A 16,499-nucleotide genomic window follows, 5' to 3' on the forward strand; every position below is an offset into this window, starting at 1 on the left:
TCTGGCGAGCACATGGAGGGCTGTGCGGCCCCCCAAAGAAATGCCACCCCACACCATGACTGACCCACCGCCAAACTGGTCATGCTGGAGGATGTTGCAGGCAGCAGAACGTTCTCCACGGCGTCTCCAGACTCTGTCACGTCTGTCACGTGCTCAGTGTGAACCTGCTTTCATCTGTGAAGAGCACAGGGCGCCAGTAGCGAATATGCCAATCTTGGTGCTCTCTGGCAAATGCCAAACGTCCTGCACGGTGTTGGGCTGTAAGCACAACCCCCACCTGTGGACGTCGGGCCCTCATACCACCCTCATGGAGTCTGCTTCTGACCGTTTGAGCAGACACATGCACATTTGTGGCCTGCTGGAGGTCATTTTGCAGGGCTCTGGCAGTGCTTCTCCTGCTCCTCCTTGCACAAAGGCGGAGGTAGCAGTCCTGCTGCTGGGTTGTTGCCCTCCTACGACCTCCTCCACGTCTCCTGATGTACTGGCCTGTCTCCTGGTAGCGCCTCCATGCTCTGGACACTACGCTGACAGACACAGCAAACCTTCTTGCCACAGCTCGCATTGATGTGCCATCCTGTATGAGCTGCACTACCTGAGCCACTTGTGTGGGTTGTAGACTCCGTCTCATGCTGCCACTAGAGTGAAAGCACCGCCAGCATTCAAAAGTGACCAAAACATCAGCCTGGAAGCATAGGAACTGAGAAGTGGTCTGTGGTCCCCACCTGCAGAACCACTCCTTTATTGGGGGTGTCTTGCTAATTGCCTATAATTTCCACCTGTTGTCTATTCCATTTGCACAACAGCATGTAAAATTTATTGTCAATCAGTGTTGCTTCGTAAGTGGACAGTTTGATTTCACAGAAGTGTGATTGACTTGGAGTTACATTGTGTTGTTTAAGTGTTCCCTTTATTTTTTTGAGCAGTGTATATATATATATATATATATATAAACAATGATATGTGCCTTCACAGAGGTTGACCTTTTAAGTGAGCACTTATTCTCACGACATCCCCTTAATTAGCCATCACTGAGACAACAGTTCCCTCTAAACTGCGTGCATGCGCGGGCACGCAGTAGCCCAGAGACTGCCACACAGCTCCCCCAGGACTGCAGCACAGGCACAGAAGAAAAATCAGAGCCCACGGAGAGAAGCACGAGATTTTCCCTGTTAGTTAACACTATCAAGGTTTCCCTTTACTGTGGCAATTGTGATCAAATCAACACAATATTAGCCACTTTCAATGCAACATACCAAAACAAAATGAACTATGCAAGACATTTTGTTGTGGGCAGAACGCATCTGAGTAGGATTCTACTGTGCACGACTCAGCCTGTACTCTACACAGACCGATGAGGCATAACCAATCAGAGCTGCAGTAGGCCTAAATGCAAATCCACCATTGCCAAATATGGATTTGTGCCATTTACTTGAATTGGAGTGCTGTGGTCATGAGTAGATTCTCTTGTTTTGAGATCAAAGCAAGAGCTGCATGTAGCCACGTGTGTATATTTTGTTCATATCCTTTGCTAGTTAGTGAGTTACTAGCCCAGTTATAGATCATTTGAAGTCAGCAATAGGGGAGTGATTGCTTCCTACAAGAGCACAAAATGTGTGCATTTCTTGACATCTTTCAAAAGCTAGTCAGGTAAAGAGCTTTTTTTTTGTCTTAAAGGGGCAGTGTTAAAGGCAGAGGGTAGCATAATTTTCTGATTCTCTGCAATAACGTTATGGGAATAATAATGCATTTTATTTTGTAAAGTGGTTTCTTGCATCAAACAGCACAACAACATTTTCCGTCACCTCCTTGTCTGAAGGACAAGTGGATAAACAGGTTCATGTCAAGCCCTGCATGTTTTTTTTCAAAAGTCTCATGGAATGTAGACCTACACTGAACACCACACATTAGCTGCTACTGTAGGCTGAATGATAGAACAGCTACTTCCATGTTAAAACGTTATGGGATGCATTTTCTCCATTGTTTTTGATGGTAGGCCACTCCGGTAGGCCTACATTATGATCAAATAGCCACAGTAGCCTACATGGCCACTGTTAATACTAACTTAAAGCGGGTACAGCCTCAGTGTTCACAGTAAACGCGCACTGGAAGTTCCACAAGGTTCAAGTGTGCGCTCAGCAGACCTGAAATTTGCTCAGTGACAAAAAAATGAAAGGGACCATTGATTGAGACTGAGTCCCTGTTACGGACATACGCAATAGGAAATACAACGATAATTGTTATGCCGAAGACAATACAGATCATGCAAAAGATCAGAGAATGCTGATGTACAGTGTGAGGATGAATACTGGATGAGGTCAAATGCCAGCATCTCCTCATTCCAGATAGTACAGGCTTGCTGTTGAATAATATATTACGGGACTCATTTATCCGCTAGCAGAGGGGCCCCCCATCAATATTACATTTGATGAGATGTGTTAATGTGAAAAGACCAGAGAACTGCAAATGTTTGATACCAGTAGTGGAGCCATCCATCTGTGTAGAAGTTAGAACGTCACAGACACTTCTATGAGGAAATGGGTGGGGTACATACAGCGCTATCCTTGGAAACCTCTGCCTTGTATACGATTAGGTATGAGCCAGGGGAAAATATTAGCTTACATAGGGCAGGGCTTATATGAATGAGGATTTAGGAAAAACGTAGACGTATGGAAAATGTGGTAGACACAGAGAATGAGAGTCTTGTACTAGAGAGTAAGAAGAGACATGAGTGGCCTCTTTGACTTAAGAGCTCCTCAGCTCTCAGCTGACAACACTGAGGTGTCTGGTGAGGCATGATACAGTACTGTACACTTGACTGCATTATGCACCTTTGTACTGGCACTTTGTTTTAAAAGTACGGTTTAAGTGCTGGGATAAGAGAGACTTGATAGAAAATATTGATTTGAGTTTAGGGAATAGATGCAGCTGTAACAGTGTAGGTTCCGTCCCTCTCTTCGCCCCAACCTGGGCTCGTACCAGGGACCCTTGCACACATCAACAACTGACACCCACGAAGCATCGTTACCCATCGCGCCACAAAAACCGCGGCCCTTGCAACGCAAGGGGAACAACCACTTCAGGTCTCAGAGCGAGTGACGTCACTGATTGAAACACTATTAGCGCGCACCACCGCTAACTAACTAGCCATTTGACATCGGTTACACAACATCAATGGGTTATAAGTGTTAGTGGTGATAAACTAGCCAATTATCAACAGCCAACTCTCAAAACATGAATAGCTGGTGATAAACAACTCTGCACACAATAGTGATGTGGGCCATGTACGTAAGTCCTTGTTTTTCTGTTGTATCTAAATCCTCAAAACAAGGTTGGAATTAGAACACCTGAGTGTCTCAATTGTGATACATGAGCGGTCATAATCTGCCACCCCCTTTGTTGGCACTGCCCATTTCGCACATCTCCCCCACTGCTGATCTTTTCCAAAGAACAGAACAGTGAACAACAAAACAGAAGGAGGAAATGGGTCTCTGGGAATAGTGGAGGAACAATGTGTGAGTTCTTGGTGCCCTTGCCTTTTACTGAGTACTATTCTCTGACGTCTATCCATTTACTGCCAGAAAAAAAATGAACAAAAAATGTTTCATTTCCCTTCTAAGAACAACGCACAGACACAACAATGAGTGAGGACAGACTGCAGCTCTTATTCATACTCTGTGTCCTCAACTATTCCTTGAACTTGACAGCTACTGCTGCAGTCGTGACTCTCGGTAATACAGAGTTGAATATATCTGAGACTGATGCTCTTCTTTCCACTAAGCACGTTTACTGATACTTATTCTGATGAACAACACTAAATCATTCAGCGAACCAACAACAACAAAAAAAATCACCAATAAATCACCAAAAACATTGTTGCTGCTTTGTCAATTACGTAGACCCATTTGAACCCCTTGCCTGTTGTTCGTAAACACACAGTGGGAGTGTTCAGTCACCTCTGGCTTGACTAGGCTGTGCCTCTACAACTCTCCTTTGGACCAAAATGAGGTGGGGAAAAACCTAAACAAGATAGAAGTAGGCTAATATACATTCTGGTTGCTTTCTAATCCAGTTTCTACCTCCTACTGGTGGAATCGCTATTCTACCTCTGTAGGAGTGTTACTGGTCAATCAGAAAAAGGGCAGAGGGATTAGATTCCCTCTTTTACTCCATGCCAAAGTGTGTGCCCACCTAGCAGGTGTCTGGGAGACAAAGAATCATGTATTATAAATCCATGGACCTATGCAAACACTTGCATGAATACTTAAGTCTTGAATTGTCATGAAATGCTCACATTCACAGAGCTTTCTTTTTTTTTAAACAAGCCAGACAATGTGTATCATTTCCTCTTCAAAGCCTCAGAAAAACACATACAGTTGAAGTCGGAAGTTTACATACACCTTAGCCAAATACATTTAAACTCAGTTTTTTAAAATTCCTGACATTTAATCCTCGTAAAAATGCCCTGTTTTAGGTCAGTTAGGATCACCACTTTATTTTAAGAATGTGAAATGTCAGAATAATAGTAGAGAGAATGATTTATTTCAGCTTTTATTTCTTTCATCACATTCCCAGTGGGTCAGAAGTTTACATACACTTAATTTGTATTTGGTAGCATTGCCTTTAAAATTGTTTAACTTGGGTCAAATGTTGCGGGTAGCCTTCCACAAGCTTCCCACAATAAGTTGCGTGAATTTTGGCTCATTCCTCCTGACAGAGCTGGTGTAACTGAGTTGGGTTTGTAGGCCTCCTTGCTCGCACACGCTTTTTCAGTTCTGCCCACAAATTTTCTATAGGATTGAGGTCAGGGCTTTGTGATGGCCACTCCAATACCTTGACTTTGGTGTCTTTAAGCCATTTTGCCACAACTTTGGAAGTATGCTTGGGGTCATTGTCCATTTGGAAGACCCATTTGCGACCAAGCTTTAACTTCCTGACTGATGTCTTGAAATGTTGCTTCAATATATCCACATAATTTTCCTTTCTCATGATGACATCTATTTTGTGAAGTGCACCAGTCCCTCCTGCAGAAAAGCAACCCCACAACATGATACTGCCACACCCATGCTTCACGGTTGGGATGGTTTTGTTCGGCTTGCAAGCCTCCCCCTTTTTCCTCCAAATATAACTATGGTCATTATGGCCAAACAGTTCTATTTTTGTTTCATCAGACCAGAGGACATTTCTCCAAAAAGTACGATCTTTGTCCCCATGTGCAGTTGCAAACCGTAGTCACGAAAATTGTTATCTCCTACAGACAGTTCACGTGGCTGTGGCTTGCTATATAAAGCAGGCAGACAGGCATTGAGTTATTCAGTTACTGTTTGATTGAATGTTTGAATTGGCAAAACGAGTGACCTAAGTGATTTTGAGCGTGGTATGATCGACGGTGCCAGGGGTGCCGGTTCCTGTATCTCAGAAACGCCCAGCCTCCTGGGCTTTTTCACGCACGACAGTCTTTATGGTTTACCGAGAATGGTGCTACAAACAAAAAACATCCAGTCAGCAGCAGTCCTGTGGGCGAAAACAGCTCGTTGATGAGAGAGGTTAAAGGAGAATGGCAAGAATCATGCAAGCGAACAGGCGGGCCACAAACAAACGGCGCAATACAACAGTGGTGTGCAGAATGGCCTCTCGGAACGCACAACTCGTCGGTCCTTGTCACTGATGGGCTATTGCAGCAGACGACCACACTGGATTCCACTCCTATCAGCTAAAAACAAGAAGAAGCGGCTCCAGTGGACACGTGATCACCAACACTGGACAATTGAGGAGGTGAAAAACATTGCCTGGTCCAACGAATCCCGGTTCCGTCATGCTGATGACAGAGTCAGGATTTGGCGTAAGCAGCATGAGTCCAAGGCCCCATCCTTCCTGGTGTCAATGGTACAGGCTTGTGGCGGTGGTGTAATGGTGTGGGGAATGTTTTCCTGGCACACGTTAGCTCCCTTGATACCAATTGAGTAACGTTTCTAGTCCCCAAAGAATTCAGGCTGTTCTAGAGGCAAAGGGGGGTCTGATCCGGTACTAAATGGGTGTACCTAATAATCTGGCCACCGAGTGTATGTATGTATGCAAATGTTGATAGGCTAGAAAAACTGTAAGAGTAACGTTACATTCCCATATTTCATTTATATTTTGAAGATCTCAAGCGTATCCAAAGAAAACTTCCTGTAGCTCTACTTCAAGCATATCTTCTGACCACCCACAGTGAATAAATGCCAGCGAGACATACACAAGATGAGAACACTTGAGAATGTAATTATTTCAGATTGTAGTAAGAAAATTATCAGGCCTTTGTTGAGAATTTGAGCATTTGGCATCGCGCCATGGTGGATGGATGATTGAATGACTGAAGCTTAATCATTAATTTCTCAGTACATTCTGCTCAGTGATAATCACTCTATCCATTATCAAACTATGACAGTGTTGAGTGAAGACATCACTGTCTAGCCATCCATGATGTGTACTTTCCCCTTATCACTCAGGAGGAAAGAGGAGAGTTTACTAGCGCACCAGTGTAATGGATTTCTCTGGAGCTCAGCCGCACTGAGGAGGACGCAGAACGGAACAACCCCATAGTGGAAGAATGACGGTCCCTAGTCTCCACTGGAAGTGAATGTTTCCCAGACTGCAGTTTTCTTTTCCCCAAAGATGCAATAGGACCTTGTGTCTGATAATGACCGTGCTCGAAGGGGCCAGTGGTGACTTAAGCCCAGAGAAATGTGAATGTCCTCTGCCAAAATTCCCAAAAACAGCAGAGTTCTTGGAGACCTCTATCTGCATAGTGTGCTCCATTCACATGCCATTATGTTTCCCTGCAGTCAAATTGAAGCGGAACTGAAGAGGGAACTACCAGTGCATCGTGATGTCCTACAATCAGTCAAGAAAAATCTATGGGACTAATATTCAATTCACACAGCATCCAGTGTTGCTAGCTGCTTCCAGGAAGCAATTGAAGCACTCAGACGTGTATTGTTATTTTCAGATCAGGTTTGTTGGCCCATGAAACCAAACCAGTTAAAAGAGGCTTAAGTGCCCAAATTAGGTTCAGTGTTGTTATGCAAAAACAATCGAAGGAATAAGACACCGTGTTGGTGTTTAAATTGAGCATGTCGTGCCTGATTCCATAAATAAACCCAGCCATAGGAAAGCATGCAGGGTACTTTTACAGTGGTTAATCAGCTGTTTGGAAGCCTTGCCCAAAAATAAGAAATACTACTTTATTTTTAGAAATGAGTGCAATATGCAGGAAAGAGACAAACCCCAGCTCTGACTGGAAAGGAGAGTAACTTGTCAGTAGCACCAGGGCCTTTGGTAGAAGGAATCCTCGGCATCTGGTAGTTTAGTTTCTGTTCACACTAGCATATTTCAGAGAGTGAGTAGTGAGTGCCATGGCCCAAGGGGAAAGTGTAAGAACAGAATGTGAATTGATCCCATCCAATCTCACAAACACAAAGAGCTGCCTGGTCACTACAGTGCCAGTTGCCAAGATTTGCCTTGCACTTCCTCATTGGCCTCTTGTTAAAGAAACAAACTAAAAGGGCTTTCTCCTATAGAGCTCCATTTTTATGGAATAGTCTGCCTACCCATGTGAGAGACGCAGACTCAGTCTCAACCTTTAAGTCTTTACTGAAGACACATCTCTTCAGTAGGTCCTATGATTAAGTGTAGTCTGGCCCAGGGGTGTGAAGGTGAATGGAAAGGCTGGAGCAACGAACCGCCCTTGCTGTCTCTGCCTGGCCGGTTTCCCCTCTTTCCACTGGGATTCTCTGCCTCTACCCCTATTACGGGGGCTGAGTCACTGGCTTACTGGTGTTCTTCCATGCCGTCCCTGGGAGGGGTGCGTCACTTGAGTGGGTTGAGTCACTGACGTGGTCTTCCTGTCTGGGTTGGCGCCCCCCCTTGGGCTGTGCCGTGTCCCGGGATGGTATGTTGGTGGTTGGAGATATCCCTCCAGTGGTGTGGAGGCTGTGCTTTGGCAAAGTGGGTGGGCTTATATCCTACCTGTTTGGCCCTGTCTGGGGGTTTCATCGGATGGGGCCACAGTGTCTCCTGACCCCTCCTGTCTCAGCCTCCAGTATTTATGCTGCAGTAGTTTATGTGTCGGGGGGCTAGGGTCAGTCTATTACATCTGGAGTATTTCTCTTGTCTTTTCCGGTGTCCTGTGTGAATTTAAATATGCTCTCTCTAATTCTCTCTCTCTCTTTCTTTCTTTCTCTCTCTCGGAGGACCTGATCCCTAGGACCATGCCTCAGGACTACCTGGCTTGATGACTCCTTGCTGTCCCCAGTTCACCTGGCCGTGCTGCTGCTCCAGTTCCAACTGTTCTGCCTGCAGCTATGGAACCCTGACCTGTTCACCGGACGTGCTACCTGTCCCAGACCTGCTGTCCCAGACCTGCTGGAACCCTGACCTATTCACCGGACGTGCTACCTGTCCCAGACCTGCTGTTTTCAACTCTCTAGAGACAGCAGGAGCGGTAGAGATACTCTCAAAGATTGGCTATGAAAAAGCCAACTGACACTTACTCTTGTGTTACTGACTTGTTGCACGCTCGACAGCTACTATGATTATTATTATTTGACCATGCTGGTCATTTATGAACATTTGAACATCTAGGCCATGTGCTGTTATAATCTCCACCCGGCACAGCCAGAAGAGGACTGGCCACCCCTCATAGCCTGGTTCCTCTCTAGGTTTCTTCCTAGGTTTTGGCCTTTCTAGGGAGTTTTTCCTAGCCACCGTGCTTCTACACCTGCATTGCTTGCTGTTTGGGGTTTTACCCTGGGTTTCTGTACAGCACTTTGAGATATCAGCTGATGTAAGAAGGGCTATATAAATAAATTTGATTTGATGACTAAAACAGAACTTGTTTTTAACAAGAGCACTTTATTTTAACTAGAGGGGTTTGTTTTCTATCAAATGAATGATGTCTCAATGTAATTCCATTTAACATGAAGGATACTAATATACAAAGTGATCACCTGGCAATAACGAAATACAGCACCAAGATACCTTTGTGAGGTCACGCGATAGTCTCACCCTGCCAACATCTACAGGTCATAACTACTCCCTTGCCCTACTGCCAACTACTGCTGGCAAATGTGACACCACATATCCAAACTGCAGATAAAACCTGACAGAGTGCTTTGGTCAACCAACCCTCTACACCACTCTATTTTTCTGAGGAACACATGGATTTTTTCTCTTCCTTTCCAGTACAGACTGGATTCCCTGGAAAGTAGTGTGGTTGGTGATCCAATTTCTCCTGACCTAATGCTCTCTGGCCCACATGGGCAGCCAGCATACACATGAACATGGATAAACAACTTAATAGACAACCAATGGGAGCAGAGAGTGACAGCTGCCAGCCAGCCAGCCTTCAGGTCAGACCAGATTGCATGTGGGATCTTGTGGTGGAATCCTTTGACAGGGAAAACAATGCTGAATGTGGTGTGTGTCGGCCTATCCTGTAATGTTGAGTGACTGATAACCTTTGAATCCAGTATATACTCTATAGATACTTCTCCAAAACAGAATTCTCTATCAAAGGACACACTCTTGATTATACATTCAATCTTTTGTCTCATGTGATACCACATCGTTTGGGGAGAGTTGTTCCCTCCAGATGACCTCTACTGTACATCACAACAGTTTGACTGTTTCCTTTATGACAGCCTCCAGTGATATGGTGCTGAAATTCAGTACTTCGTTTTGGGACAAACTGTAATGAGGAGAGACTGTGGGTGAAACATCCAGACTTTCTTCTCCAGAGATTTACATGGTAGGATTTGGGATGTCATGGATACAGACTCTCAAAAGGACAAACACTCGAGCAACTGAATGGAACACACACTGGGTCCCTGGTGTGAGAAGACACTGTGTACAGGCTTGTCGTCTAGTTCGCACAGTCAGACAGCCAATGGTTCAGTTCAGCTCACAGCGGAGCCACTTTAGCTGAGGGGTAAACAAACACTTATACCAAGGTAATACTGTTCTCGGAATCACCATGGACTCTTAAACACTATTGTCCTCCATCCAAATTACACAGACGTGGTATAATGATCAACCATGACGGTACTTTCCTGCATGCCATAGCTATGGCTTATACTGCTTCCCGGCACAGTTACAGGTGGCAGTCAGTGCAAGAGTGTTGTCCTTTGGGGACCAACATACAGTAAAGGCAAAGCATTATCCATTTATTTTTTGATGCCTTAAAAAGCCTTAAAACCATGACCCCTTTTTAACAGTAGCCTACACCACTGGCTCACTTCGTTAGGATGAATGTGTGCTTTGACCTTTATCTATTGAGCTGATGGGGTTAGGTCAATAGCCACTGCTGTGTTTACTCAGTGAGGTCACAACATGTGAACATTTTATGTGGATCTGAACAGCTATTTGATGTACTGTAAAAATGTGCTTCCACCTGCACATTGCTGATGCACTTATTTACATGTTCTGTGAATGCTCCCTTCTTATGAGGTAAGCACTGTCGTTCAGAATGTGGTAGTTCAACTTTTCCAAATAAGGAGTAAAGCGGACAAGCCTCTAGTTCATTGTATACAAAAGCTAGAGTTTTTTTCCTCGTTTCTTGTGTTCCATGATTCCATCCCTAACATGTCCTGTTGTAGGAACACGATAAAGAAGTTGGCAATCAGTCAACTCAATAAAGCTTGTGTTCATTTAACAGATACAAAAGGGGTTTCTGGGAACTGCTTTCCACCTCCCATTTGAATTATACTGAAGGCCCTGTGGAAAATAGCCAAACAAAAAAAGGGGGGAAAATTGAGTTCTGTTTACACAACCAACAATGTTTTGACAACCGACAATCCTTTTAGCTATGATGTCAGCTAAGTCTATATAACACGGGTGTTTTAACATTTTCTTCACTGAGAAAATGCCCTATTGTATTATGGAATATTACCATGGAGAATATGTCATTAGTGTTATTACTGTGTATTTTATGTGTCAGGGATACAATTGCATTAGCTATATACAGTTGCGGCCAAAAATATTGGCACCCTTGCACTTTTCTTAAATAATTCCCTAATTCTTCTAAAATAAGTTGACATTTAAAAAAATGTTTGGTCACCACACAATATTATTCGATTTTCAAGATTGCAGAACCAATTTTATTTTTGTAAACTTAAGTATACGATTTGAATTTACAAAATAAAGAACAATGGCATGAACAAAAATAATTAGCTCGACAGAACTAGTACTTGGTTGCACAGCGTTTGGCCAAGATAATTGCAGACAAACGGTTCTTGTAGCCATCAATGAGCCTGCTGCACCTTTCTACTGGCAATTTGGACCACTCTTAAGCAGCAAACTGCTTTAATTTTTCAGTGCTTAAGGGGCACCCTCCACCAACTGCTGTTTTCAGCTCTCGCCATAGGTTTTGGATGTGTTTCAGATCTGGACTCTTTGCTGGCCACTCCAGAACATTCCAGCATCTCTTCTGAGGCAGCAGATAGCCTAGCAGGTAAGAGAGTTGGGCCAGTAACTGAAAGGTTCGAATCCCAGAGCTGACTAGGTGAAGAATCTGTCGATGTGCCTTTGAGCAAGGTACTTAACCCTAATTGCTCCTGTAATTTGGATAAGAACATCTGCTAAGTGACTCAAATAAAAACAAATGTCTTCTTGAACCATTTCTGGGTGCTTTTTGATGTGTGTTTTGGGTTGTTGTCCCGCTGGAAGACCAACAACCTTAATGGTTCCCCATGTTTTAGGACACTAGGTTTAACATTGACTCCAAAACACCTAATAATCTGCTGTTTCATGATGCCTTGCGCAAGTTCAATGCCCTCAGTACCAGAGGAGCAAAGCAACCCCACAGCATTATCAAACCTTCCAAATATTTGATTTTAGGGTGGGTGTTCTTTTCATTGAATGCTTCATTTGGTCATCAGTAAACACAGTGCTGATCTGTACTGCCAAAGAGCTCTAATTTTGTTTTATTGGTCCACAGAACATTTTCCCCAGGATTGAGGTTTGTTTAGGTGGGATTCTGAGAAGTTCAATCAGGATTTATTGTGTCTCTTTCAGCAGTGGGGTCTCCTATATTTACCAATGACCAAATGAAGCATTGAACGAAAAGAACACCCACCCTAAAATCAAACACGGGGAAGGTTTGATAATGCTGTGAGGTTGCTTTTCTGCCTCTTGTACTGGGGGGCATTACATGTGTGCAAGACATCAGGAGATTATCAAGGTGTTTTAGAGTGCAATGTTCAACCCGGTGTCCAAAAACATTGTATCTGTTGATGGTCGTGGGTTTTCCAGCAAGTCAACAACCCCAAACGCAGATCGAAAGCACCCTAGAATGGTTCAAGAGTGGAAAAAAGACTGTTGGTCAGCAAAGAGCACAGATCTGAATCACATCCATAACCTATGGTGAAAACAGCAGTCGATGGAGGGAAAAAATAGAGCAGTTTTCTGCTGAGGAGTGGGTCAAATAGCCAGTAAAAACGTGCAGCAAGTTCATTGATGGCTACAATAAGCATTTGTTGGCAGTTATTTTGGCCAAAGGCTGTGCAACCAAGTACTAGCTCATGGGTGCCAATAATCTTATCCATGCTATGTCTTTACAAAAATAAAAATGGTTCTGCAATGTTGAAAATCCAATAACAAGGTGTGGAGACAAAAAAATATATAATTATTTCAATTTATTTGAGAAGAAATAGGGAATTGTGTAAAAAAAAAAAAAGTGCAAGGGTGCCAATATATCTGGCCGCAACTATACAACTTCATAGTATGTCCCTCATCATCTCCCATTCTATATTTCAAACCTTGAGGGTTGGCAAATAGCATTATAGTCGACCGTCCAGTGGACCATGAAATCGACCACGATCCAAAATCCAGGTCATCAGCTGATATTCATATGAAGGAGTGATCCTTGCAAACACACAGTAATACACATTTTGAAAATCTTTTTAAGAAACCCCACTAGGCAACAACACATTTCCATTTGGGATTAAGGGAACATTTGTAGATATATGGGCAAAGGAGGAAAAGTGCTTTAGTCAAAAGGTTCAGTTCACTTCTGGAGTCTAATGGAAACGCAAACCCCTGCTCATACTTAGCAGAACAATCCATGATGCTCAGGAGGCTCACATCTAGAGGCACATTTGTGGAGCAAATTAGGCATTCCCACATTGAGACTATTCAGTGCTCTATGTGTTCCAGATGAACACAAATGGGTAGGCTATAGGATATGTAGTGGAAAGAAAGATGTAAACTGGGGATGTTAATGTAAGGCTTCTAAGCCATGACATGTAAAAATGTTGTGTAAAAATGTGTGCTGCCTATGGCAACCACCATGGAAGCCCCATTAGAGCAAATTGTGTGGCATGTGGATAAATGTGCACCGTAGGTCAATTCCCACCCACAGGAATGTTTATTGAACAGTAGTGAACCTGTTATACCTTTGGTAAATACACTACCGGTCAAAAGTTTTTGAACACCTACTCATTCAAGAGTGTGCAAAGCTGACATCAAGGCAAAGAGCGGCTATTTGAAGAATCTCAAATATAGACTATATTTGGATTTATTTAACACTTTTTTTGGTTACTACATGATTCCATGTGTTATTTCATAGTTTTGATGTCTTCAATATTATTCTACAATGTAGAAAATAGTACAAATAAAGAAAACCCCTTGAATGAGTAGGTGTTCTAAAACGTTTGACCTTATATGAATATCCCCTATGTCATATGTTGAAGGCTGGGATTTGATGTCTGGGGTTTGGTTTAGATGAAAAGACAGTGACATAAGTAAATATGGTTTGGTTCTGATAGGTTATTGAATATGTTGCCCTCAAACTATCTCATGCACGCTGCATGTCATCATCACCTCTTACCTGCATTATAGAACTGGTCAAGCACACACGTCTCCCCAAAGTCTATCTTCCCGAAGTGTATGATTTCCAGTTGACTTCCCACGGACTCGCACGCGTCTTTCAGGCAATGCAGGGCCATGTTCTCTGCGGTGTGCAGTTGAGTGAGCTCGCTGTTGACGACATATGCCACGGTGACAGCCCTGCTTTTATATTTCCCCGTAGACAACAAGCAGCCACTGTCCATCGGACAGCTCAGGATACTCGGACTGATGCTTCCGCTGACCACAGAGTCGTGCCAGAATGTCCCGGCGGCGGGGATGGGGTCACCGCAGCCACTCTCTTCCCGGGAGCCAGCAGATCCCCCGCGGGCACCCTCTGTGTTCGAGCCAGGACTAGAAAAGGGGACCGACAAGGATATCCCTTCATCTTGACTCATTGTTTTTCAAAGTCTGTTTTGGTTGACAATCCCTCTGTGTTGTTATGGATGCTCAGTTGCCCAACATCTCCATACACCCAAAGTCAACATTACGCACGTTTCCTCACAGACATTGTATGCAAAAGGCACGCAAGGAAAATGTCCATACTATTTGAAGGTATTTCAACACAGGTAAACAACAGTCTGGTGATATGGGTCAACCTCCTGTAAATTCATTCCTGGTTTCGCATGAAATTGTGCGATCTGCAATGATCATGAACCAAGATAGTGCGAACTACCACCATTGAAAGACACCGTTACTGTGAAGTCACGACACATAGGCTACTCACATACACCTAACGATCCTATGGAAAGTAACAGTTACCACTCAATTGCGACATTCTTGCGAGTCGCCAGATCGACTACACATAGTTTCCGAAGTTGCGCACTAACACAGGTTTCAATCGTTACAAACCCCTCATGAGCTTGTTTTCGGTTGATCCATCGTCCTAGAAAGCAGATCTGGGTTGCTGTCCAAATCTGTGCAGCCGCGCAATGAATAGCCTATCATCTAGAAACCATGCCCATAGAATAATGAATACCAACGCGAATATTATGTCCAGTCCCTGGACCCTGCCCTATTTCCACTACTATCTTTCCTGCACAGGCTCATGCACACTAGCTGGCGGTTGAGCCTTGTTTACGGGGCGGTGACATGACCATATTTGGAACAGTTGGAGCGTATTTCCCCTTAAAGCGACAGTCTGCTATTTTCCAGTAAGAAAATATTTCAAGTAATTTTAACTAATGAATCATACTCCTTGATTCTGAGTAGAAGAGGCAGGTGGGAGGAGCTATTGGAGGACGGGCTCATTGTAATGGAATGAATGGAATGGTGCAAAACACATAAAAAACGTAATGGAAACAACGTGTTTGCCTCCATTCCATTGATTCCATTAAAACCATTACAATGAGCCCGTCCTCCTATCACTCCTCCCACCAGCCTTCTCTGAATTGAAGGTACATAACTTAAAAATAGGCCTACCTGACTATATTCAGTTGTCATCCATCAATTGTTCATGTTTTTGTTGTCATATGGGTACTGCAAACGAATTGTAGATTTAAATCATAAAACAAGACCAATGCTGTCCTCATGGGACGCCATTACTGTTTAAAAAAGATATATATTTCACCTTTATTTAATCAGGTAGGCCAGTTGAGAACAGGTTCTCATTTACAACTGCGACCTGGCCAAGATAAAGCAAAACAGTGCGACACAAACAACAACACAGAGTTACACATGGAATAGACAACGTACAGTCAATAACACAATAGAAAAAAGTCTATATACAGTGTGCGCAAATGGCGTGAGGAGGGAAGGCAATAAATAGGCGATAGTAGCGAAGTGATTACAATTTAGCAAATGAACACTGGAGTGATAGATGTGCAGATGATGATGTGCAAGTAGAAATACTGGTGTGCAAAATAGCAAAAAAGTAAATAAAAACAATATGGGGATGAGGTAGGTAGATTGGATGGGCTATTTACAGATGGGCTGTGCGCAGCTGCAGCGATCAGTTAGCTGCTCAGATAGCTGATGTTTAAAGTTAGTGAGGGAGATATAAGTCTCCAACTTCAGCGATTTTTGCAATTCGTTCCAGTCATTGGCAGCAGAGAACTGTAAGGAAAGGTGGCCAAATGAGGTGTTGGCTTTGGGGATGACCAGTGAGATATACCTGCTTGAGCGCATGCTATGGGTGGGTGTTGTTATCGTGACCAGTGAGCTGAGATAAGGCGGAGCTTTACCTAGCAAAGACTTATAGATGACCTGGAGCCAGTTGGTCTGGCGACGAATATGTAGCGAGGGATAGCCGACGAGAGCATACAGGTCGCAGTGGTGGGTGGTATATGTGGCTATGGTGACAAAACGGATGGCACTGTGATAGACTGCATCCAGTTTGCTGAGTAGAGTGTTGGAGGCTATTTTGTAAATGACATCGCCGAAGTCGAGGATCGGTAGGATAGTCAGTTTTACGAGGGTATGTTTGGCGGTGTTAATGAAGGAGGCTTTGTTGCGAAATAGGAAGCCGATTCTAGATTTAATTTTGGATTGGAGATGTTTAATATGAGTCTGGAAGGAGAGTTTACAGTCTAGCCAGACACCTAGGTATTTGTAGTTGTCCACATATTCTAAGTCAGAACCGTCCAGAGTAGTGATGCTAGTCGGGCGGATGGGTGCGGGCA

General features: G+C 43.7%; 1 protein-coding gene across 2 annotated transcripts in view; it reads right to left on the bottom strand.

Annotated features, from left to right (window-relative positions):
• Nucleotides 1-14,931, bottom strand: part of LOC106607751 (mitogen-activated protein kinase kinase kinase 5) — a 61,335-nt gene extending 46,404 nt beyond the window's left edge. The window contains exon 1 of one of the 2 annotated variants that reach the window (XM_082976809.1): nucleotides 13,862-14,931. In XM_082976809.1, coding sequence (XP_082832935.1) covers nucleotides 13,862-14,276 — 415 coding nt within the window. In that variant the 5' untranslated portion in view covers nucleotides 14,277-14,931. The remainder of the gene's footprint in view (nucleotides 1-13,861) is intronic. The other variant, XM_014205044.3, reaches the window with a different exon arrangement.
• Nucleotides 14,932-16,499: the final 1,568 nt, after the last annotated feature.

The sequence above is a fragment of the Salmo salar genome, chromosome 06 (assembly GCF_965601325.2).
Source record: "Salmo salar chromosome 06, fSalSal1, whole genome shotgun sequence".
Taxonomy (NCBI): domain Eukaryota; kingdom Metazoa; phylum Chordata; class Actinopteri; order Salmoniformes; family Salmonidae; genus Salmo; species Salmo salar.